The sequence below is a fragment of the Salvelinus alpinus genome, chromosome 21 (genome assembly GCF_045679555.1).
Source record: "Salvelinus alpinus chromosome 21, SLU_Salpinus.1, whole genome shotgun sequence".
NCBI lineage: Eukaryota > Metazoa > Chordata > Actinopteri > Salmoniformes > Salmonidae > Salvelinus > Salvelinus alpinus.
In genome coordinates this window covers 14,058,023-14,081,847 of record NC_092106.1, presented here as the reverse complement: position 1 = coordinate 14,081,847, position 23,825 = coordinate 14,058,023, and the positions used below count along the sequence as shown (strand labels likewise).

General features: G+C 43.6%; 1 protein-coding gene across 3 annotated transcripts in view; it reads left to right on the top strand.

Moving 5' to 3' along the window:
• Positions 1 to 23,825, top strand: part of LOC139548545 (ras GTPase-activating protein 2-like) — a 53,181-nt gene that overhangs the window by 11,846 nt on the left and 17,510 nt on the right. For 2 of the 3 annotated variants that reach the window (XM_071358253.1, XM_071358255.1), the window contains 14 exons: positions 2,602 to 2,685; positions 2,862 to 2,934; positions 8,055 to 8,131; positions 9,038 to 9,139; positions 11,474 to 11,624; positions 12,159 to 12,307; positions 12,413 to 12,527; positions 12,730 to 12,804; positions 12,938 to 13,061; positions 14,251 to 14,357; positions 19,241 to 19,327; positions 19,761 to 19,838; positions 20,298 to 20,371; positions 20,707 to 20,813. In XM_071358253.1, coding sequence (XP_071214354.1) covers positions 2,602 to 2,685; positions 2,862 to 2,934; positions 8,055 to 8,131; positions 9,038 to 9,139; positions 11,474 to 11,624; positions 12,159 to 12,307; positions 12,413 to 12,527; positions 12,730 to 12,804; positions 12,938 to 13,061; positions 14,251 to 14,357; positions 19,241 to 19,327; positions 19,761 to 19,838; positions 20,298 to 20,371; positions 20,707 to 20,813 — 1,403 coding nt within the window. The remainder of the gene's footprint in view (positions 1 to 2,601; positions 2,686 to 2,861; positions 2,935 to 8,054; positions 8,132 to 9,037; positions 9,140 to 11,473; positions 11,625 to 12,158; positions 12,308 to 12,412; positions 12,528 to 12,729; positions 12,805 to 12,937; positions 13,062 to 14,250; positions 14,358 to 19,240; positions 19,328 to 19,760; positions 19,839 to 20,297; positions 20,372 to 20,706; positions 20,814 to 23,825) is intronic. The other variant, XM_071358254.1, reaches the window with a different exon arrangement.

Here is a 23,825-nt window from a genome sequence, read left to right as displayed (position 1 = left end):
CTCCAGGCATACAGCAAAACTCTTCCTGCCACCTTATTTGTATATAACCACACATTCATTATTTACATTTAGTTATACCCCCCCCTTTGCATAAACAATGGTAAAACTCTGCTTAATCCTAACCATTAAGTTATTATTGACACCTTCTTCCTCAAACAAAGGTAATCATGCCCATGTTCTGCCCTTCATTAGTGACTACCCATGACCCAGATCAACTGAAAACAGTACATCAACTAATCATGACCCAGATCAACTGAAAACAGTACATCAACTACCCATGACCCAGATCAACTGAAAACAGTACATCAACTACCCATGACCCAGATCAACTGAAAACAGTACATCAACTAATCATGACCCAGATCAACTGAAAACAGTACATCAACTAATCATGACCCAGATCAACTGAAAACAGTACATCAACTAATCATGACCCAGATCAACTGTGGTCATCTTGTTAGATGCAGGAAAAATGCAACTTAAAAGGATGTTACAATCTGAGAAGGCATTGGAAATGTATTCATGTTTGTAACATCATACTCAAGAGTTGCTTTAAAAAAGGAGGGAAATTAAATGTTTAAGGAAATTGGGTTCTTATTCTCTGACTCCTTTATGGTCAAATCATTTCTTTGCTGTGGTTTGGTTCAAGTTTTGGCCAGAATACGTGTTGAACTCCCCCGCAACCCTCTGGCTGGCTGTTAGTAATGCCCAATAAGCCCCATCCCTCATAGACTTAAATATATGTTTCTGTGTGAGTTTATTTAAGCAATATGGCCCGAGGTGGTGTGGTGTATGGCCAACACCACGGCTGAGGGCTGTTCTTATGCGCGATGCAATGCGGAGCGCTTGGCTGTGATATATTGGCCATATACCACCAACCCCTGAGTTGCCTTATAAACTGGTTATTAGAGCAGTAAAAAGAAATGTTTTGTCATACCCTTGGTATACGGTCTGGTATACCACGGCTGTCAGCCGATCAGCATTCAGGACTCGAACCACCCAATTTATAATTGTGAAATATATGTTTATATTTAGCATCACTGTTTTACTGTAGTAGCTTCAGTTTGCTTTAAAAAAAGAAAAAGATGTGACAAGTTATATCTTGTGTCCTCTTTGAAAATCTATGGTAGATAAACTGTTGCATCTCTGTACTATAATGAATAGCAACTACTGTAGTATGTACCAAATACACCCGTGACCGTGTCAATGGGAATATATCCCACATTCTGGACTACTTTTGGCTCCCTATGTCGTAGAAAGAAACACCATACCATATCTCTCTGTCAACGTGGGGCTCCCGGGTGGCGCAGCAGTCTAAGGCACTGCATCTTGGTGCTAGAGGTGTCCCTACAGACCAAGGTTCGATTCCAGGTTGTATCACAACCGGCCGTGATTGGGAGTCCCATAGGGCGGCGCACAATTGGCCCACCGTCGTTAGGGTTTGGCCGGGGTAGGCCGTCATTGTAAATAAGAATTTGTTCTTAACTTACATGCCTAGTTAAATTATCAAAATCAGCCAACTGACAGAGAAGGTAGGAAGTGTAGGCATGGTTTGTCTAAAGCCATAGGGTGTCATGATGATTTTCCCTAACCACTCACTCAGCCATGGGACTAATGAACAGCTACAGATGTCTGTGATGTATGCTGTAAGAATGTCACCAAAGCCGTGTGTGTCTGACACAGACAACGACAGTGTACCAGTGTGTGTCCTCCCTAGCGTTACAAAGGAAAGACTTACTGTAAACTTTCTAATATAATTTGGTAACTTTCACGTTTTGGTGGGGAATTTTATAAAATGACATTTAGTGGCTTTTGGGGGTACTTCAGATTATCACAGGTGTGTGTAATCTCTGGCCCTCTGTGTGGCATTATCACATGTAAAATATATTAAATAAGTAAGATTTAAAAAAAAAAAAAAAAAAAAAAAAAAAAATATATATATATATATATATATATATATAAAATATTGAATGACAAACCTGTAAAACATTATCCTAAAAGCATGTAATAGCACTTTAGATTGTGCTGCTACCCTCCAATGAAGATTTGTTTTGTCAGTTGTCATACATTTTATAAAAGTGTAATAGCCTAACATTAAAAATAGGAAACGATATGGATAATGTTCCACTTCATATTCATCATCTCCAGCACCACCCCAACATCATCATATGTGAAAATAGTGCGTTTCTATGTTTTGTAGTAAAAAATATAGAGGAAGTTAAGTGTTTCCAATAACATCATCAACCATTATTAGACCATTTAGTAGGCAATGCCTGCTCATAATTGGTTAAAAATCGCATGATGCATTGGAAACTTAGAGAAAGATATCTTTTTTACTACAAAACATAGAAATGTGTAATTTTCACATATGTTGGGGTGGTGCTGGAGATGAAGTTGAAACATTTCCCTACAAAGACTTAATAATGTGCCTGTTTACAGTTTTTGTAGCATATTTCATATATGTAGCACATTGTGAGTGGTAGGTCAGATTGTCAGAACACTGTAATATTGATATGAGAAACACTATGGTCAATCCTGTCAAAGTTTAGTGTATTCTATGGTTTTATTAGTGTTTTCTCCTGTTGCTTTTGTCTCCCCCAGGATAATAGAATGCCAGGGCTTGCCTCTGATCAGTGGACAGAACTGTGACCCGTATGCCACTGTCTCGCTCGTTGGGCCTGCCAGGTAAGACAAGACTAGACTACCATCCTCTGCAGTGGAACATGATTATGAGCTCACTTCAATTGAACCCACATAGCTAATGCAATGTGTCAACATTTTAGGCATTATATCTGTTATTCTTTCATATATACCCCCATGAGAAAGGTTTGAGTATATTTCTGACTCTTCTGTCTCCTTAGGTCTGACCAGAAGAAAACAAAGGTGAAAAAGAAGACCAGCGACCCTCAGTTTGAGGAAACCTTTAACTTTGAGGTAAACTTAATTTACATCTGGCGGCTCATGTCATCTGTTTTCTTCCCAACAGAGGAAAACTGACTAAAATGGGGAGAGACTAACAGGAATGCTCACATTTTGTTTTCCATTCCAAAAATGTTTTAAACAGTTTTCCATTGCGTGCCCTAATGAACGCAACCTAGGTGTCTGGCTGGTTTTGACAGTTCATCAAATTTTGTCACATGCGCCGAGTACAGCAGGTGTTGACCTTACAGTGAAATGCTTACTTACAAGACCTTAACCAACAATGCAATTTTAAGAAAATACCAACAACAAAAAAGTAAGAGAAGAATAACAAATATTTAAAGAGCAGCAGTAAATAACAATAGCTGGGCTACAGTATATACAGGGGGCACTGGTGTCGTGTGCTGGGGCACCAGTGTCGAGGTAATATGTACATGTAGGTAGAGTTAAAGTGACTACAGTGGGGAGAACAAGTATTTGATACACTGCCGATTTTGCAGGTTTTCCTACTTACAAAGCATGTAGAGGTCTGTAATTTTTATCATAGGTACACTTCAACTGTGAGAGACGGAATCTAAAACAAAAATCCTGAAAATCACATTGTATGATTTTTAACTAATTAATTTGCATTTTATTGCATGACATAAGTATTTGATACATCAGAAAAGCAGAACTTAATATTTGGTACAGAAACCTTTGTTTGCAATTACAGAGATCATACGTTTCCTGTAGTTCTTGACCAGGTTTACACACACTGCAGCAGGGATTTTGGCCCACTCCTCCATACAGACCTTCTCCAGATCCTTCAGGTTTCGGGGCTGTCGCTGGGCAATACGGACTTTCAGCTCCCTCCAAAGATTTTCTATTGGGTTCAGATCTGGAGACTGGCTAGGCCACTCCAGGACCTTGAGATGCTTCTTACGGAGCCACTCCTTAGTTGCCCTGGCTGTGTGTTTCGGGTCGTTGTCATGCTGGAAGACCCAGCTACGACACATCTTCAATGCTCTTACTGAGGGAAGGAGGTTGTTGGCCAAGATCTCGCGATACATGGCCCCATCCATCCTCCCCTCAATACGGTGCAGTCGTCCTGTCCCCTTTGCAGAAAAGCATCCCCAAAGAATGATGTTTCCACCTCCATGCTTCACGGTTGGGATGGTGTTCTTGGGGTTGTACTCATCCTTCTTCTTCTTCCAAACACGGCGAGTGGAGTTTAGACCAAAAAGCTCTATTTTTGTCTCATCAGACCACATGACCTTCTCCCATTCCTCCTCTGGATCATCCAGATGGTCATTGACAAACTTCAGACGGGCCTGGACATGCGCTGGCTTGAGCAGGGGGACCTTGTGTACGCTGCAGGATTTTAATCCATGACGGCGTAGTGTGTTACTAATGGTTTTCTTTGAGACTGTGGTCCCAGCTCTCTTCAGGTCATTGACCAGGTCCTGCCGGGTAGTTCTGGGCTGATCCCTCACCTTCCTCATGATCATTGATGCCCCACGAGGTGAGATCTTGCATGGAGCCCCAGACCGAGGGTGATTGACCGTCATCTTCAACTTCTTCCATTTTCTAATAATTGCGCCAACAGTTGTTGCCTTCTCCCCAAGCTGCTTGCCTATTGTCCTGTAGCCCATCCCAGCCTTGTGCAGGTCTACAATTTTATCCCTGATGTCCTTACACAGCTCTCTGGTCTTGGCCATTGTGGAGAGGTTGGAGTCTGTTTGATTGAGTGTGTGGACAGGTGTCTTTTATACAGGTAACGAGTTCAAACAGGTGCAGTTAATACAGGTAATGAGTGGAGAACAGGAGGGCTTCTTAAAGAAAAACTAACAGGTCTGTGAGAGATGGAATTCTTACTGGTTGGTAGGTGATCAAATACTTATGTCATGCAATAAAATGCAAATTAATTAGTTAAAAATCATACGATGTGATTTTCTGGATTTTTGTTTTAGATTCCGTCTTTCACAGTTGAAGTGTACCTATGATAAAAATTACAGACCTCTACATGCTTTGTAAGTAGGAAAACCTGCAAAATCGGCAGTGTATCAAATACTTGTTCTCCCCACTGTATGCATAGATAATAACAGAGAGTAGCAGCAGAGTAGAAGGGGTGGGGGGGGGCAGCAATGCAAATAGTCCGAGTTGCCATTTGATTAGCTGTTCAGGAGTCTTATGGCTTGGGGTAGAAGTTGTTTAGAAGCCTCTTGGACCTAGACTTGGCGCTCCGGTACCACTTGCCGTGCAGTAGCAGAGAGAACAGTATATGACTAGGGTGGCTGGAGTCTTTGTCAATTTTTAGGGCCTTCCTCTGACACCGCCTGGTATAGAGGTCCTGGATGGCAGGAAGCTTGGCCTCAGTGATGTACTGGGCTGTACGCACTACCCTCTAGTGCCTTGCGGTCAGAGGCCGAGCAGTTGCCATACCAGTGATGCAACCCGTCAGGATGCTCTCGATGGTGCAGCTGTAAAACCTTTTGAGAATCAGAGAACCCATGCCAAGTCTTTTCAGTCTCCTGAGGGGGAATAGGTTTTGTCGTGCCCTCTTCATGACTATCTTGGTGTGCTTGGACCATGTTAGTTTGTTGGTGACGTGGACGCCAAGGAACTTGAAGCTCTCAACCTGCTCCACTACAGCCCTGTCAATGTTAATGGATGTGTGCTCAGTCCTCCTTTTCCTGTAGTCCACAATCAACTCCTTTGTCTTGATCACGCTGAGGGAGAGGTTGTTGTCCTTGCACCACGCGGTCAGGTCTCTGACCTCCTCCCTATAGGCTGTCTCATCGTTGTAGGTGATCAGGCCTACCACTGGTGTCATCAGCAAACTTAATGATGGTGTTGGAGTCGTGCCTGGCTGTGCAGTCATGAGTGAACAGGAGGGGACTGAGCACACACCCCTGAGGGGCCCACATGTTGAGGATCAGCGTGGCAGATGTGTTGTTACCTACCCTTATCACCAGGGGGTGGCCCATCAGGAAGTCCAGGATCCAGTTGCAGAGGGAGGTGTTTAGTCCCAGGGTCCTTAGCTCAGTGATGAGCTTTGTGGGCACTATGGTGTTGAGCGCTGAGCTGTAGTCAATGAATAACATTCACACATAGGTGTCCTTTTGTCCAGGTGTGAAAGAGCAGTGTGGAGTGCAATAGAGATTCCTATCATCTGTGGATCTGTTGGTGCGGTATGCAAATTGGAGTGGGTCTAGGGTTTCTGGGATAATGGTGTCGATGTGAGCCATGACCAGCCTTTCAAAGCATTTCATGGCTACAGATGTGAGTGCTACGGGTCAGTAGTCATTTAGGCAGGTTACCTTCATGTTCTTGGGCACAGGGACTATGGTGGACTGCTTGAAACATGTTGGTATTACAGACTTAGACAGGAAGAGTTTGAAAATGTCAGTGAAAACACTTGCCAGTTGGTCAGCACATGCCCGGAGTACACATCCTGGTAATCCGTCTGGCTCAGCGGCCTTGTGAATGTTGACCTGTTTAAAGGTCTTACTCACATCGGCTGCGGAGAGCGTGATCACACAGTCGTCCGGGAACAGCTGATGCTCTCATGCATGTTTTAGTGTTGCTTGCCCTTGAAGTGAGCATAGAAGTTATTTAGCTCGTCTGGTAGGCTTGTGTCACTGGGCAGCTCTCGGCTGTGCTTCCCTTTGTAGTCTGTAATAGTTTGCAAGCCCTGCCACATCCGACGAGCATCTGAGCCGGTGTAGTACGATTCGATCTTAGTCCTGTATTGACGCTTTGCCTGTTTGATGGTTCATCAGAGGCCATAGCGGGATTTCTTATAAGCTTCCGGGTTGGAGTCCTGCTCCTTGAAAGCGGCAGCTCTACCCTTTAGCTCAGTGCGAATGTTGCCTGTAATCCATGGCTTCTGGTTGGGGTATATACATACAGTCACTGTGGGGACGCTGTCCTCGACGCACTTATTGATAAAGTCAGTGACTGATGTGGTGTACTCCTCAATGCCATCGGAAGAATCCCGGAACATATTGCAATCTGTGCTAGCAAAACAGTCCTGTAGTTTAGCATCTGTTTCATCTGACCACTTTTTTATAGACCGAGTCAATGGTGCGTCCTGCTTTAATGTTTGATTGTAGACAGGAATCAGGAGGATAGAATTATGGTCAGATTTGCCAAATGGAGGGTGAGGGAGAGTTTTGTACGCGTCTCTGTGTGTGGAGTAAAGGTGGTCTATTATTATTTTTTCCCTCTGGTTCCACGTTTTAACATGCTTATAGAAATTAGGTAAAACTGATTTAAGTTTCCCTGCATTAAAGTCCCCTGCCACTAGGAGCGCCGCCTCTGGATGAGATTTTTCCTGTTTGCCTATGGCCGTATACAGCTCATTGAGTGCGGTTTTAGTGCCAGCATCGGTCTGTTGTGGTATGTAGACAGCTATGAAAAATACAGATGATAAACTCTCTAGGTAGATAGTGTGGTCTACAGCTTATCATGAGATACTCTACCTCAGGCGAGCAAAACCTCGAGACTTACTTAGATATCGTGTGCCAGCTGTTGTTTACATATATGCATAGGCCCCCGCCCCGTGTCTTACCAGAGGCTGCTGTTCTGTCCTGCCGATAGTGTAACCCACCAACTGTGTGTTCTTAATGTCGTCTTTCAGCCATGACTCGGTGAAACATAAGATATTACAGTTTTCAATGTCCCGTTGGTAGGATATACATGCTTTCAGTTCGTCCCATTTTATTTTCCAACGATTGAACGTTAGCTAGCAGGACGGAAGGCAAAGGCAGATTATCCACCCGTCGCTTGATCCTCACAAGGCACCCTGATCTTTTTCCGCGAAATCTCAGTTTCCTTCTCCAGCTAATGATGGGGATCTGGGCCTGGTCGGGTGTCTGTAGTAGTATATCCCTCCCGTCTGACTCATTGAAGAAAAACTCTGTCTAATCTGAGGTGAGTAATCGCAGTTCTGATGTCCAGAAGCTCTTTTCGGTCATAAGAGACGGTAGCAGCAACATTATGTACAAAACAACGCAAAAAAAATAAAAAAATGCATGGTTGGTTAAGAGCCGTTAAGACGGCAGCCATCCCCTCCGGCGTCATCACGTTAACTCGTCTGAGTTGGTATTTGCTGGAGAAGACTGACGTAAATTCCATCTTGTTGTTGTCCTCAGGTCACAAGGCCCAACAGTTACACAAAAAAGTCTAATTTCCAAGTAGAGGAGGAGGACATTGAAAAGCTGGAGATCAAGTGAGTGTGCCATCTCCCCTTTCCCCTCTTCTTTTCCCTTTCCTCTCCTCCTTTCTCTTCTATTTTTCTCTTCTCTTTTTTTCTCTTTTCTCCTTCTGCTTTTCTCTCATCTTTTTTTCCTATATTTTCCTTCCGACCTTTAACAGAACATCTGTGGGTTGGATTTTTTCCACACACTGACAAACAGACCACCATACCTCCATCTCTCTGGAGCGACTTCTGGGATGTAATCAGAAGAGGATTTTTCAAGTGTGTTTCAATTCAACCAGATTTGATTGGATTGTGTTAGTCACCACCGGTGTAGTGTGTAATGTAAAGTTGGTGGTTAAGGACCTGTGGGGTTTGTGTCTCTGTTTGCGTCACCTACAGCCGACTGACTCATAGCTACATAGCTCACTGGGTTTACAGTTGGGTAAGACTAGGCTGGGCCGAGAGAGGTAAACACACATGCATGACTTTCAGGTTTGGATTTGAGGTGATTTTAATTGCATGTGTATTTTTTAAGTGTACTGCAATTTGTATACTTCACACCGGTAAGGAGTAACTCATCAGTGTATTTTGTGTTTATGTGTTGCGATTGATGTGGTTGTGTTTTCCATGAGAGTGCCAGCCAGCCAATGGTAAGTGGTGTGTTTGGAAGGGGAAGGGGCATTGGTCCCTTATTTGTAGATTTTTATAGTGTATTTGCAAATATCACATTCAATTAGTATGTGTGATTGAGTGTTTCTCTCTCTGTGTGTGTGTGTGTGTGTGTGTGTGTGTGTGTGTGTGTGTGTGTGTGTGTGTGTGTGTGTGTGTGTGTGTGTGTGTGTGTGTGTGTGTGTGTGTGTGTGTGTGTGTGTGTGTGTGTGTGTGTGTGTGTGTGTGTGTGTGTGTGTGTGTGTGTGTGTGTGTGTGTCTCTGCAGAGTTGACTTGTGGAACAATGGGAATTTGGCGCAGGATGTCTTCCTTGGGGAGACACGGGTATCTGTCAAGATCCTGCGAAATGACCACATTCACAGGGCCTGGTAAGAATGGTGACACATCACAGCTTCACCTCGCACATTGTCTTCCTGATGCTTCCGCGCCAGGTTACTCACACTAACTCGAGAGATTTCGCATACTGACGCACCAATATGCAAAGGTGCACGTAGTGTCCGCATGCCCATAGGAGCCCACAGCTCTAGCTTCTAACTACACACTCAGACACTGCTGTGTGTGTATTCAGAAACACACTGGTTGCATTCGAAAATGGCATGCTATTCCTTCTACACTGCACTACTTTGTACCAGAGCCACATAGTCTACTAGGGAAATCGGATGACCGTGACACACTTTCTTTCTCTCACATGAACACGTTGTGCACTCACTGCACGCAGCCACACGCCTGCTGCTGCGCTCAACCTGAAGAATGTAATCTGACTGCCGCGCTAGCTAGCTGAAATGAATAGACTGATTAGCAGATGACAGATAAGGGAACATGACGGGGACATGACACAGAGGGTCTTACGTACTCCGCTGCTACTCGCCTCGTTTTATCAGCCACAACAATCCGGCGCTCTGACGTCACACCCCTCACAGTGCTGACCTTCTTTTCTGCGTAGATTTGTGGATGCTAGATCAGATCTGCACATTGTGAGGTGGATGTTAAAAAGGCCCATACTCACAAATAATCTGAGGGGTAATGTTGATCTAGGATCAGGTTCCCCCTGTCCATATAATCTTATTCATTATGATTTAAAAGGCACAACTGATCCTACAATGTATCAGTCCTGCTGCAATACTCTTTGTGAATAGAGGAATAAGGGTACATCCAGTTCCTTGATATTTTTTCCTATTTCTACTTAATAGTAATATGTTTTTTTTTTCTTGTGTTTTAAAGGTGCTACACATCGGATTTATTATTTTTGTATTGTAATTTCAGAATTTCCATTTATATCTGGCGCTAATAGTGGAATTATAGTGTGTCACAGTATTACTTACAACTCACAGTGTTGTGATTGGCTATGATATTCGCCTATTGATTTCTCCCGCCAGAACAGCGTCTGTTATCAAACTGGGAAAACTGTTCTGACTTTATGGCTGTGTTATCTACTGGAAATCACTATAATTTCCTGGTAGCTAAAATTCGACACTTCTCTCAATTTCAGTTTACCTGAGAAAATAAGCACTGAATAGTGTAGGGAATCATTGTATTATTTTTACAGCTGTTGTCGGTTTTGGTCTACCAGCTTCAAACAGCGGTTTTCGAAATTATACAAAATCCTACGTATAGCACCTTTAACAATATATAATTGGAGATAAACCTGTGCCAGATCTTGTCCCCCGGTCTAGCAACTCTATATCTGTGGTACTTTTTTGGACTGGTTACTTCCGTCGTCTTCAGACTGCTTTGAACACTGCGATGGTGGTGTTCTGTAAACTGTGTGTGTGTGCACGCATCTAGGTGATAAGGGATTATGCAGATATCGATCTATGTGTTTTGCATGAAGGCCGTGAGACTAGTGTGTGGGTGTCAGTTTGCATGGAGACAGCAGAACCCCATCTCCTGTAGAGAGAGGGAGAGAAAGGCAGGGATGATCTATACATACACTCTAACATACAGACCAACAACTCGGCTGAACAAAATGTATATTGATCTATTGACTGTCCCAGAATACATGGGCTCAACTGAGGTGTCTGAGTACTGCAGTACGATTACAGTTCAAGCAGATTAGAGACAAACATAGCTGCAGCTTTCGAAGGGATGAAGAGTTCCAGCCTGATGTAAATCTGTGAAAACTGCTCCATCTGTTGGTGGCTAGGCAGCTATACAGACTCACCCAGCTCATTCACACACTGCTTAATTAAACACACAGCTTAATTGTTTTTCGCGTTCTGTTTGAAGTCTTTGCATAGTTTTTTTTATTTTAAAGCTACTACACTACCAGAGGTGTAAAACTCCAAGTCCAAAGCTTTTTTTATATAAATGCTACTTTATTATGTTTGTTTTATCGATGTGGACAGGAAATGGATTTGAAAGTGAAAAAGCACTATATGGCTGAAAACGTCACATTTCATGACCCATATAGCGGGCAGCATTGACAGCATCATTTGCGTCTCACCACTAGGGTTGCGAAATTCTGGTAACTTTGCCAAAACTCCCAGTTTTTCCAGACATTCTGGTTGGAGGACTCCAGATGTCCTGCTTACTCTGTCCTGATTCCATGAAGCTTTCAACCGGTATTTCTATATTAAACCTGGACATAAGTTATCGGAAATGTGCAACCCTACTCTAAACTGTCAAATACAAATGTGTCGGCTGGCCATCACTCTTAACGCTGACTGGGTGTGTTTTGTTGGGTGTCTTTCTCTTGTCCACAGGTATCTCCTCCAGCCTAAAGGGAACGGGAAGTCCAAGACAGACGACCTGGGCTCTCTGAGGCTCAACGTAACCTACACCGAGGACAATGTGCTGCCATCCGCCTGCTACACACCGCTCCGCACGCTGCTGCTCAAGTCCCCAGACATTAAGGTACTAACCTCACACACCTGGTCTGCCTGAATGGTACATTATGCTCATTAAGGAACTTAAAGGGATGCTAGCTGATACCCATTTTCTTCCAGTCATTGTACTAACGCTAGTTAGCATTGGCTCGGGAAACTACCTCAAACTTCCTTCATACTGAACACAGACATAACAATGGCATCCACAAGTTCATCTGACTCAGGGGAAGTAAACACAGGGCCTCATTGCCCAAATCCCCAAGTTTCCCTTTAAGGAAGAAAGTTATGAGTGTACAATAGAGGACGCATAGGACCGACAATCTGTCAAAAACCATCAGTGGCCAACCATCACTCACAGACCCCACTGTGTATTCCACACCGCTGCCAGTAGTTTTTCATGAGTGGTGGCCATCTACACGTTAAAATGCGGTCAACTAATAACCATTAGTGGCTGACCAATCATTGCTCACAGTATGGTGCCTTTTGAGAATAAGAGGATTTTTTTCAGAACCTCTCTCTGTCCCCCCCGCCTCTCTCCATCTATCTCTCTTCCCCCTCTCAGCCCATCTCGGCGTCAGCGGCCCACATTCTGGGGGACATCTGCAGGGAGAGGTATGAGGCGGTGCTGCCCGTGGTCCGCCTGCTGCTCCACCACAGCCGCCTGGTGCCCTTCGTCTCCGCCATCACTGTCCTGGAACTGGAGAACACTCAGTGAGTAGTACACACTTCTCCTGGGCCCTATGGGCTCTGGACAAAAGTAGTGCTCTATATAGTGAATAGGCATCCTGTCCTCTGAACCCCGTCTTGTCTGTCTAGGGAGGCCAACACCATTTTCCGTGGCAACTCCCTGGCAACGCGCTGCATCGACGACATGATGAAGATTGTAGGGCGGAGCTACCTGACGGTCACCCTGAAGCCTGTATTGGATGAGGTAATGTACATCATATGTTACCTGGGGAATAATGTGAGAAAATGGATTATGTCATAGATTAACACCGATCCTAAGAAGAAAGCCCTGCTATGAACCACATCGTAGAAGCTCATTCCATAACCTAGGAACAACATGTTTGAAAATGCATTCAAAACTCAGCATAACAGCTAAATACAAAGTTATCTTTTTTTTTTTCTCGTAGATTTGTGAATCCAACAAAACATGTGAGATTGACCCGATCAAACTGAAAGAAGGAGACAACGTTGAGGTCAACAAGGTACAGTATACATTTGTCCAGTGCATCGCAAGCTGTCTATCAGTGTATTGTCTAGTAGTGGGGTGGTATACAGAATGACCTGTTATAATAAGTGTATGTGTGTGTTCACGACGTGCGTGTCCATCCTCTCCAGGAGAACCTGCAGGGGTACGTTCAGAAGGTGTTCTCGTCCATCACCCAGTCCAGCTCCAGCTGTCCCCCGCTCATGTGTGACGTGTTCCGCTCGCTGCGTCACATGGCCTCCAAGCGGTTCCCAGGTGAGCGGGGCATCACGCGCATCTTCGTCCTCTCTCCTCACCTTCATCCTACCTCATCCTCAGCAGGATTGCACAATTCCGAAAAGCTTTCCAAAGTTCCTGGGTTTAAAAAAAATCCTGTTTGGGGGATTGCTAAACTTTCCGGGAAAGTTTCTGGAGTTTTGCAACCCTATTCCTCAGTCACAGCTCTCTCATCAATACTCACTGTGCCTCATCACATTAGAGAGAACGTCCACTAACCACAAATCAAGTTTCTGAGATGTTTTCATACCACAAATATAGGGTTGATTTTGTGTAAGTCCCTTTTTATAAGCATTAGTGTAGAAAGGTCCAGGTCTCTATCCAAAGGAAAAGATGGTAGATTAGATACAGAAATATTATGCCAATCTTTCCCAAGTATTATCTAGTTACTTTTACAGAGTGGTTTTTATAAAGTATCTTCCATCAGTAAGCAGCATGTTGTAGAGACCATGTCCACCTTGAGGTGGAGCCAGAAGCCTGACTAAAGTGCAGGAGATTGTCTCATAGTATGTATGCCAGAGGCCCTTCAAGTAGAAGCTACTGAATCTGTGAGAAGGTCCTGTTAATGTGTAGTGTTGGAGCTTTGTACGAGTCATGTTCTCATAAACCGCTATGCTCATATGAATTGGCATCTTTTTAATGGTAGGAGGAGCATGACCTGTGTATGTCTGTGTGTGTTTGTAAAAGTGTGTGTACTGTGGACAGCACTGCACAGTCCCAAATCAATTATTGTACCCTTTGTTAATCTGAAAGTAGTGGATGGGTATCAACCCTGATATAGGGTCTTTGCTTACGTCAATCCCGATCCAGTCCTTTCAAATCCACTAGGTGAGTCAATACGGTCCAGGGAACAGATGAGATCAGTCTGGAACTGGGCCTGTCCCAGTTGTTAGCCTGTCTGGGGTCAATGGGTGTATCTGCATTGCTTGCTGTTTGTGGTTTTAGGCTGGGTTTCTGTACAGCACTTTGTGACATCGGCTGATGTAAAAAGGGCTTTATAAATACATTTGATTGATTTGATTAATGGGATAGTTTTTTCTTACCTTGTGAGCAGTCAAATGGATAAGGACAGGTAGCAAAGCTTTATTTTTATTTGTGCTTCTCCTGTCCCCTCTGTCCTCTACCCCCCCCCCCCCCCTTTTCTCTCCCTTCCTCCTCTCCCCTGCAGATGATCCTCACGTCCAGTATTCGGCAGTCAGCAGCTTCGTGTTCCTGCGCTTCTTCGCCGTCGCCGTTCTCTCGCCACACACCTTCCAGCTCCGCCCACACCATCCTGTGAGTACGCCCATATGCCTATGTTCTTTACATTTGTGTCACATAGGAGGTATCCCAAGTGTTTGCACATTAGTGTTCACTTAGAAGTGAAAGTGTTTCCCCTATATTTGGGCTCCCGAGTGGCGCAGTGGTCTAAGGCACTGCATCTCAGTGCTTGAGGCGTCACTACAGACACCCTGGTTTGAATCCAGGCTGTATCACAACCGGCCATGATTGGGAGTCCCATTTTGGCCGGTGTAGGCCGTCATTGTAAATAAGAATTTGTTCTTAACTGACTTGCCTAGTTAAATAAAGTTATAAAAAAATATATAATAATTTAGAAGCGGGACCTCACTGCTGCTAAATCATTGCCACCACTCTAAAAATATGATTAGAAAATATATTTTTTTACTAAATATTTATTCTGAGACCTGCTTTTAAGATAATTGACAAAATCTTGCACTAAGTGCTTTTTCTACTTACCCAGAGTCTGAACTCATGGATACAAATGTTGTCTCAACATGCAGAAGTTGCTAACTAGCATTAGCACAATGACTGGAAGTCTTTGGAACAGCTAGATTTTGTTATTGTGCTAATGCAAGTAAGCATTGACTCACAAAAATACTTTAAACGTACTTCAAACTGCACACAGAGATATAAAAATGGTATCCATAAGTTTGTCAGACTAGGTAAGTTGAAAAAGGGCTTTATTGCCAAAATCCGTTTAAAATCAGTGACAAGTTATAACATTTTTGTAGCAAACCAAGCGAGCAGTGCCCTCGAATGAGAGTCATGAGTGCACAGCCACTGCTTGCTCTTCATCTCTCTTTAGAGCAGTGGCGCGCATCAGTTATATTTTAAGATGGTGTCAACATAATTACATTTTCATGCATTTTGGTGTAAGATGTCCTTTAAAAAAAAAAAAATCTGACAATAAAAAAAGTCAGTTGAACATCCCAAATAATGTACATTTTACAGACGCTCTTATCCAGAGCGACTTACAGTAGTGAGTACACACACACACGCTAGTTAATGCATACATTTTCATATTTAGTTCATAGTGGTCCCCTGTGGGAATTGAACCCATAACCCTGGTATTGCAAGTGCCATGCTCTACCAACTGAGCCACACAGGACCACTTAAACTCTTCCATGAACAAATCGCACCAGCAGTGACCAGAGGCAACAATGAAAAACAAACATTGACATCCAGGAATACTTTTGAACGACCAAGTAACTCCCAAGTAAAGTAGGCTAGGCTACCGACAATGACTAAACCAAGCACGAAACACTAGTCAACTGTTTGATTATAAAGTTGCGCTAGGCCTAGCCTACCTTAGAACTGAATTGTTAGCCAAGTTGTTCTAATGAATCCCATGTAGCCTATGATATTACTGTGTTGGCCTAATTAGCATTTCACCATGTCATTTATTAGTAAATGTACCTGTACTGTAGCCTAAATGTTCGAATTGGGTCCTACAGGTCATAGGCCTATTTCTTTGTTCAAAATCACAGGACAATCCTTTCACTTAGATTACTGCAGTAAACCCATCCCCTAGCTTTCTGGAGGGATATGTGGTTAAACATGAGCATCGCTCAAAGCATTTCAGACCATTTTAAATGGTAAGAGTCTGTGAATATTACTGCCGAAGTACATGTTCATTGGTCCTTGAAAATAAGGTCAAGAGCATCTATCATGGATGTAGGAAGGTGCGGTGAGGGGCCAGAGGTGTGTTACTACTCTCCTCTAATCTGCCAGCCAGTGGTTGCACACACACAACAAACACTGAGCCACTCCCATAGGGGGCAGTGTTGGACCAGATCTCTCTGTGGGCCAGGTTAGCCAGGTGTTGTAAAACAGTGGATTTTCCAGACATGTAACACTGTGAGGGAGTGTGGGACAAGGCTCTTAGCTTTAATCTCCCAGGGGAGATGGTGAATATATGGAGCTATCCACAGGTGTCTATCCACGGGCCACTGGCCTCCCACAGAGAGGGGGAGGAATGCAGAAGGAGCCCTGTTCATTATAATGAGGGAGAGAGCCAGAGAGGGGCAGAAGAGACGGAGGGAGAGGGGAGAACCCTGGTCATTATAGTGAGGCCCACCTGGCAGCGTCCAGTACTCTACTCCTTGCCTCAGTGGAGCACAGCCATACACACACACACACACAGGCTAGGCTCCTGGTTTCTCTGCCAGGCTCCTGTAGTTCTTGAAGAGAGGGTGGCTATGTGAAGCTGGGGGCTGCTGCCATAGCAGTATCACACACACCAGACCTAACAACCTGCACGCATTTTGAGTACCATGTACACAATTTGAGTTCAAAGTATACTGGTATGAAACGTAGAGTTGTGTGTGTGGTACTCCTCTGATCTGCCAGCCAGTGGTTGCGTATGACGTGTTGTTGATGCTGGAGACTATTAGACCTCTGAGGAGATGGAGATTTGCCTTCTATCATACCCAGAAGCTCCTCTACAGATGGAGGTGAAGGGAGCGGTTGGACCCTTTCGTAACGGGTAGAATTCTGTGGCAGGCTGAAACTCTATGGAAACCAGGGCTGACTAGAAAGCATGCAAAGAACCCATTTAGCACAGCAGAACAAAGTAGCAGTGGCTTTAAACGTGAAATGTACATTCACTATAGGCCTACATCATGCCATACATGTTGCATGTACATTTCCAAAATTTGAGGATGTTCCAATGATGGAATGGTGTGTAGGCTACTCCAAACTTCCTATGTTTGTCAAACCATTTTTATGTTTAGTAAAATAAATGTTCCAAAAATAAGATGCCGTCAAAAGCTAAACACGATAAAAATGCTTAGTAATTCTTGAACCTCAAATGACATATTTGGAAGGGTAGATTAAATATGTGTTTCTGACTGGATTCCCGGGGACCCTCAGGGAGAGCACACTGTTATTATATCATCAAACCCTTGATTTATTGAGTTAGGAGTGTTCTTACTGGGTTAGAACAAAAATGAGGGTCCCCCTTGATTTGAGAAACTGGATTAGATTCCAAAAATGTTTTGATGCATATTCACATGAGCTGACTGTTTTTACAGTATATTAGAGAATGTGTATAGTCGTGGCCAAAAGTTGAGAATGACACAAATATTAATATTCACAAAGTCTGCTGCCTCAGTTTGTATGATGGCAATTTGCATATACTCCAGAATGTTATGAAGAGTGATCAGATGAATTGCAATTAATTGCAACGTCCCTCTTTGCCATGCGAATGAACTGAATAAAAAAAAAAAAAAATAAACATTTCCACTGCATTTCAGCCCTGCCACAAAAGGACGGGCTGACATCATGTCAGTGATTCTCTTGTTAACACAGGTGTGAGTGTTGACAAGGACAAGGCTGGAGATCACTCTGTCATGCTGATTGCGTTCCAATAACAGACTGGAAGCTTCAAAAGGAGGGTGGTGCATGGAATCATTGTTCTTCCTCTGTCAAATATGGTTACCTGCAATGCCGTCATCATTGCTTTGCACAAAAAGTGCTTCACAGGCAAGAATATTACTGTCAGTAAGATTGCACCTAAATCAACCATTTATCGGATCATCAAGAACTTCAAGGAGAGCGGTTCAATTGTTGTGAAGAAGGCTTCAGGGCGCCCAAGAAAGTCCAGCAAGCGCCAGGACCGTCTCCTAAAGTTGATTCAGCTGCGGGATCGGGGCACCACTAGTACAGAGCTTGCTCAGGAATGGCAGCAGGCAGGTGTGAGTGCATCTGCATGCACAGTGAGGTGAAGACTTTTGGAGGATGGCCTGGTGTCAAGAAGGGCAGCAAAGAAGCCACTTTTCTCCAGGAAAAACATCAGGGACAGACTGATATTCTGCAAAAGGTACAGGGATTGGACTGCTGAGGACTGGGGTAGTCATTTTCTCTTTTGCATCCCCTTTCCGATTGTTTGGGGCATCCGGAAAAAGCTTGTCCGGAGAAGACAAGGTGAGCGCTACCATCAGTCATTTGTCATGCCAACAGTAAAGCATCCTGAGACCATTCATGTGTGGGGTTGCTTCTCAGTCAAGGGAGTGGGCTCACTCACAATTTTGCCTAAGAACACAGTCATGAATAAAGAATGGTATGAACACATCCTCCGAGAGCAACTTCTCCCAACCATCCAGGAACAGTTTGGTGACGAACAAAGCCTTTTCCAGCATGATGAAGCACCTTGCCATAAGGCAAAAGTGATAACTAAGTGGCTCGGGGAACAAAACATCGATATTTTGGGTCCATGGCCAGGAAACTCCCCAGACCTTAATCCCATTGAGAACTTGTGGTCAATCCTCAAGAGGCTGGTGGACAAACAAAACCCCACAAATTCTGACAAACTTCAAGCATTGATTATGCAAGAATGGGCTGCCATCAGTCAGGATGTGGCCCAGAAGTTAATTGACAGCATGCCAGGACGGATTGCAGAGGTCTTGAAAAAGAAGGGTCAACACTGCAAATATTGACTTGTTGCATCAACTTCATGTAATTGTCAATAAAAGCCTTTGACACTTATGAAATGCTTGTAATTATACTTCAGTATTCCATAGTAACATCTGACAAAAATATCTAACGACACTGAGGCAGCAGACTTTGTGAAAATTACTATTTGTGTCATTCTCAAAACTTTTGGCCACGACTGTACACATGAGATTCTATTGTGTCAAGTGTTTCCCCTATAATAATTTAGCAGGGGTGCCCTGCTGTTGTGATATAAACTGGGTTGTATTCATTAGGGCATGCAACAGAGAATTTCTTTTTTTAAATGTTTTGCAATGGAACATGAAAATTTGTGTTTGTAATTGACAATAAGTTATCCCTCCGTGTTTCAGTTTGATTTTATTCAGTTTGGTGCCTAATGAACATGACCCTGGTATTTGACCGTGCTTTGTACACTCCTCTGTCAGGACCTTGAGGTATCCCGAACACTCACTCTCATCTCCAAGACCATCCAGACTCTGGGAAGCTGGGGGAGCCTGTCCAAAAACAAACTGGTATGTATGAATGTCTCTTATCAGCCTCTCCAACATGCTTATCAATCTTCCCTTGTGTATATCAGTCAGTCAACATGTCTATCAATCATTCATTCCCACTGGGCACAGACGTCAGTTCAACGTCTAAATTTGATTTACATTTGGTTGAGTTGTCAACTAACATGAATTCTACGTGAAATCAACAAAACATTTCACTAAGTCATTGGATTTAGGTTTAAAAGTTGGGTGGAAAAAAAGGCATTGCCTTTACGTTGATGACTTTTTGCAAATCCAATTTGTTTTCCGTGTTGATTCAACATCATCATCATAGATTTTTGGGGGTTTAAATAACGTGGCCACAACGTTGATTTAACCTGTTTTTGCCCAGTGGGTTGTGTCTGTCGGTCTGCTCTGAGCAAAACTAACACTTTTTGTGACTGTGTTTTGTCTTTAGTCTAGTTTTAAAGAATCCTACATGTATGATTTCTTCAAATCATTCCAAGAAGACAAATGTATTGAAAAAGTAAAAAAGGTGAGTTTTTGGTTGTGAAGCGACCTTCCTATTACATTTAGCAGACGCTCTTATCCAGAGCGACTTACAGTAGAGTGCATACATTTTATTACATTTTTTACATACTGAGACAAGGATATCCCTACCGGCCAAACCCTCCCTACCGGCCAAACCCTCCCTAACCCGGACGACGCTATGCCAATTGTGCGTCGCCCCACGGATCTCCCGGTTGCGGCCGGCTGCGACAGAGCCTGGGCGCGAACCCAGCCCAGCCTGGGCGCGAACCCAGAGACTCTGGTGGCGCAGCTAGCACTGCGATGCAGTGCCCTAGACCACTGCGCCATTACATTTTGATTTTGTAGGCCATGTGTCAAACTCAAGGTTTTACCAACCACATGTTGGTAAATTGCTTTTCCATGTTAGTTTTGTATGCATTGCTGATTTAGCATGGTGTTTCCATCTGACATTGTGTGTGTGTAGTTCCTAGATGAGATCTCCTCCAACATCAGTAAGGAGTCCAGCGGGGTGGAAGACTCTGTGGTTCTCAAAGAGGGGTGAGTGGCTCACAGCCAGTTATTGATTATAGCTAGTGGGGTAAAGATAATGTGTCCTTTTCCTGGACTGAAAGTTATTTTTAGTCCAGGACTAAATCTTTAAACTTAATTTTAAAAGTTTGGTGTCATAACCAGGGCCAGGAGTTTGTCCTGACCAGAGGGGTTTGTCGCTAAGCGGGATCATTAACTTAGCTAGCTAACTAACTAATAAACAGTCCTGTATATTTATTGGTTGATTTTCTGGTTCATAAAGAAAGCTACACATAAATATTGGTTGTTGGCTGTAAAGTTAAACTTACTGTGCCAATATCAAGTCAATATTTATTTTGCTACAGGGAGATACAGAAGCGGGCCCAGGGAAGGAAACGCATCGGCAAGAGGAACTTCAAGAAGAGGTGGCTCAGAGTGACCAACAGGGAGCTCTCCTACCACAAGCACAGAGGTGAGACATGCGCACACACACTCCCACACATACACCGCCTCAACCACACACACACACACAACCACTGAGCCCCCCCCATAGGGGGCAGTGTTGGACCAGACCTCTCTATGGGCCAGGTTAGCCAGGTGTTGTAAAACATTGGATTTTCCAGACATGTAACACTGTGGGCGTGTGGGACAAGGCTCTTAGCTTTAATCTCCCAGGGGAGATGGTGAATATATGGAGCTATCCACAGGTGTCTATCCACGGGCCACTGGCCTCCCACAGAGAGGGGGAGGAATGCAGAAGAAGCCCTGTTTATTATAATGTAGAGAGCCAGAGAGGGGCAGAAGAGACGGAGGGAGAGGGGAGAACCCTGGTCATTATAGTGAGGCCCACCTGGCAGCATCCAGTACTCTACTCCTTGCCTCAGTGGAGCACAGCCATATACACACACACACACACAGGCTAGGCTCCTGGTTTCTCTGCCAGGCTCCTGTAGTTCTTGAAGAGAGGGCGGCTATGAGACGCTGGGGGCTGCTGCCATAGCAGTATCACACACACCAGACCTAACAACCAGCAAGCATTTTAAGTACCATGTACACAATTCGAGGTCAAAGTATACTGGTATGAAAAACTTTTTCCAAAAATAGCCTTCTAGTTGGCACATTGTGGTTTTTGACTCAACCGTCTGAAGTTGGAGCCAATCAGAGGACTTGAGCGAGGACGAAACAAATATCTAGGTCTCTGCTTTGTCACCAATGACAACAAGACATGTTGCAATAAAGCCTAGTAATCAGACCTAACTTGATCGATTAGGTCAGGGATGGAGATCTGCAATAAATGTAATAGGCCTAGTCTAGTTGTTTCATATTCCAAATAGCCTACAATAAGCTACACTACAACATTGTATCCAGTAAATCCCCAAACAAAATGAATAAGCCAGTTTACATTTTCACTAGACTATCCACATAAATATACCTATTTATTAGAATAATCATTACCCCTAATGTAACCATAAAAAGGTGAGTCATTGAGACCACCTCAATTTTCTTTTATTAAAAAAAAAATAATAATAATTTAAGGGGTGGATCAGCTTAATATTGCAGAAAGATTGTTGCTTCCATCAATGTAAATGTCTGCATCATTTCCAATCCCCCATATATGTTTTTGATAAATATATATATATATATATATATATATACAGTGGGGAGAACAAGTATTTGATACACTGCCGATTTTGCAGGTTTTCCTACTTACAAAGCATGTAGAGGTCTGTAATTTTTATCATAGGTACACTTCAACTATGAGAGACGGAATCTAAAACAAAAATCCAGAAAATCACATTGTATGATTTTTAAGTAATTAATTTGCATTTTATTGCATGACATAAGTATTTGATACATCAGAAAAGCAGAACTTAATATTTGGTACAGAAACCTTTGTTTGCAATTACAGAGATCATACGTTTCCTGTAGTTCTTGACTAGGTTTGCACACACTGCAGCAGGGATTTTGGCCCACTCCTCCCTACAGATCTTCTCCAGATCCTTCAGGTTTCGGGGCTGTCGCTGGGCAATACGGAGTTTCAGCTCCCTCCAAAGATTTTCTATTGGGTTCAGGTCTGGAGACTGGCTAGGCCACTCCAGGACCTTCAGATGCTTCTTACGGAGCCACTCCTTAGTTGCCATGGCTGTGTGCTTCGTGTCGTTGTCATGCTGGAAGACCCAGCCACGACCCATCTTCAATGCTCTTACTGAGGGAAGGAGGTTGTTGGCCAAGATCTCGCGATACATGGCCCCATCCATCCTCCCCTCAATACGGTGCAGTCGTCCTGTCCCCTTTGCAGAAAAGCATCCCCAAAGAATGATGTTTCCACCTCCATGCTTCACGGTTGGGATGGTGTTCTTGGGGTTGTACTCATACTTCTTCTTCCTCCAAACACGGCGAGTGGAGTTAGACCAAAAAGCTATATTTTTGTCTCATCAGACCACATGACCTTCTCCCATTCCTCCTCTGGATCATCCAGATGGTCATTGGCAAACTTCAGACAGGCCTGGACATGCACTGGCTTCTGCAGGGGGACCTTGCGTGCGCTGCAGGATTTTAATCCATGACGGCGTAGTGTGTTACTAATGGTTTTCTTTGAGACTGTGGTCCCAGCTCTCTTCAGGTCATTGACCAGGTCCTGCCGTGTAGTTCTGGGCTGATCCCTCACCTTCCTCATGATTATTGATGCCCCACGAGGTGAAATCTTGCATGGAGCCCCAGACCGAGGGTGATTGACCGTCATCTTGAACTTCTTCCATTTTCTAATAATTGCGCCAACAGTTGTTTCCTTCTCACCAAGCTGCTTGCCTATTGTCCTGTAGCCCATCCCAGCCTTGTGCAGGTCTACAATTTTATCCCTGATGTCCTTACACAGCTCTCTGGTCTTGGCCATTGTGGAGAGGTTGGAATCTGTTTTATTGAGTGTGTGGACAGGTGTCTTTTATACAGGTAACGAGTTCAAACAGGTGCAGTTAATACAGGTAATGAGTGGAGAACAGGAGGGCTTCTTAAAGAAAAACTAACAGGTCTGTGAGAGCCGGAATTCTTACTGGTTGGTAGGTGATCAAATACTTATGTCATGCAATAAAATGCAAATTAATTATTTAAAAATCATACAATGTGATTTTCTGGATTTTTGTTTTAGATTCCGTCTCTCACAGTTGAAGTGTACCTATGATAAAAATTACAGACCTCTACATGCTTTGTAAGTAGGAAAACCTGCAAAATCGGCAGTGTATCAAATACTTGTTCTCCCCACTGTATATCCATATACATACACGTATGCATACATATATACATACCTATATAGATATACATACTTTTTTAAGAATAAACCTTTATTATTCCCCACAGACCCTACCACCCTTACCCCAATTGGAGTAAACGAATAAACACTTAGGCTTCTACCTTCAGTTTATACATCTCATACACATTTTACAGACATAATCTATTTTACAATAGATAATATTTTGTTTGTTTTTAG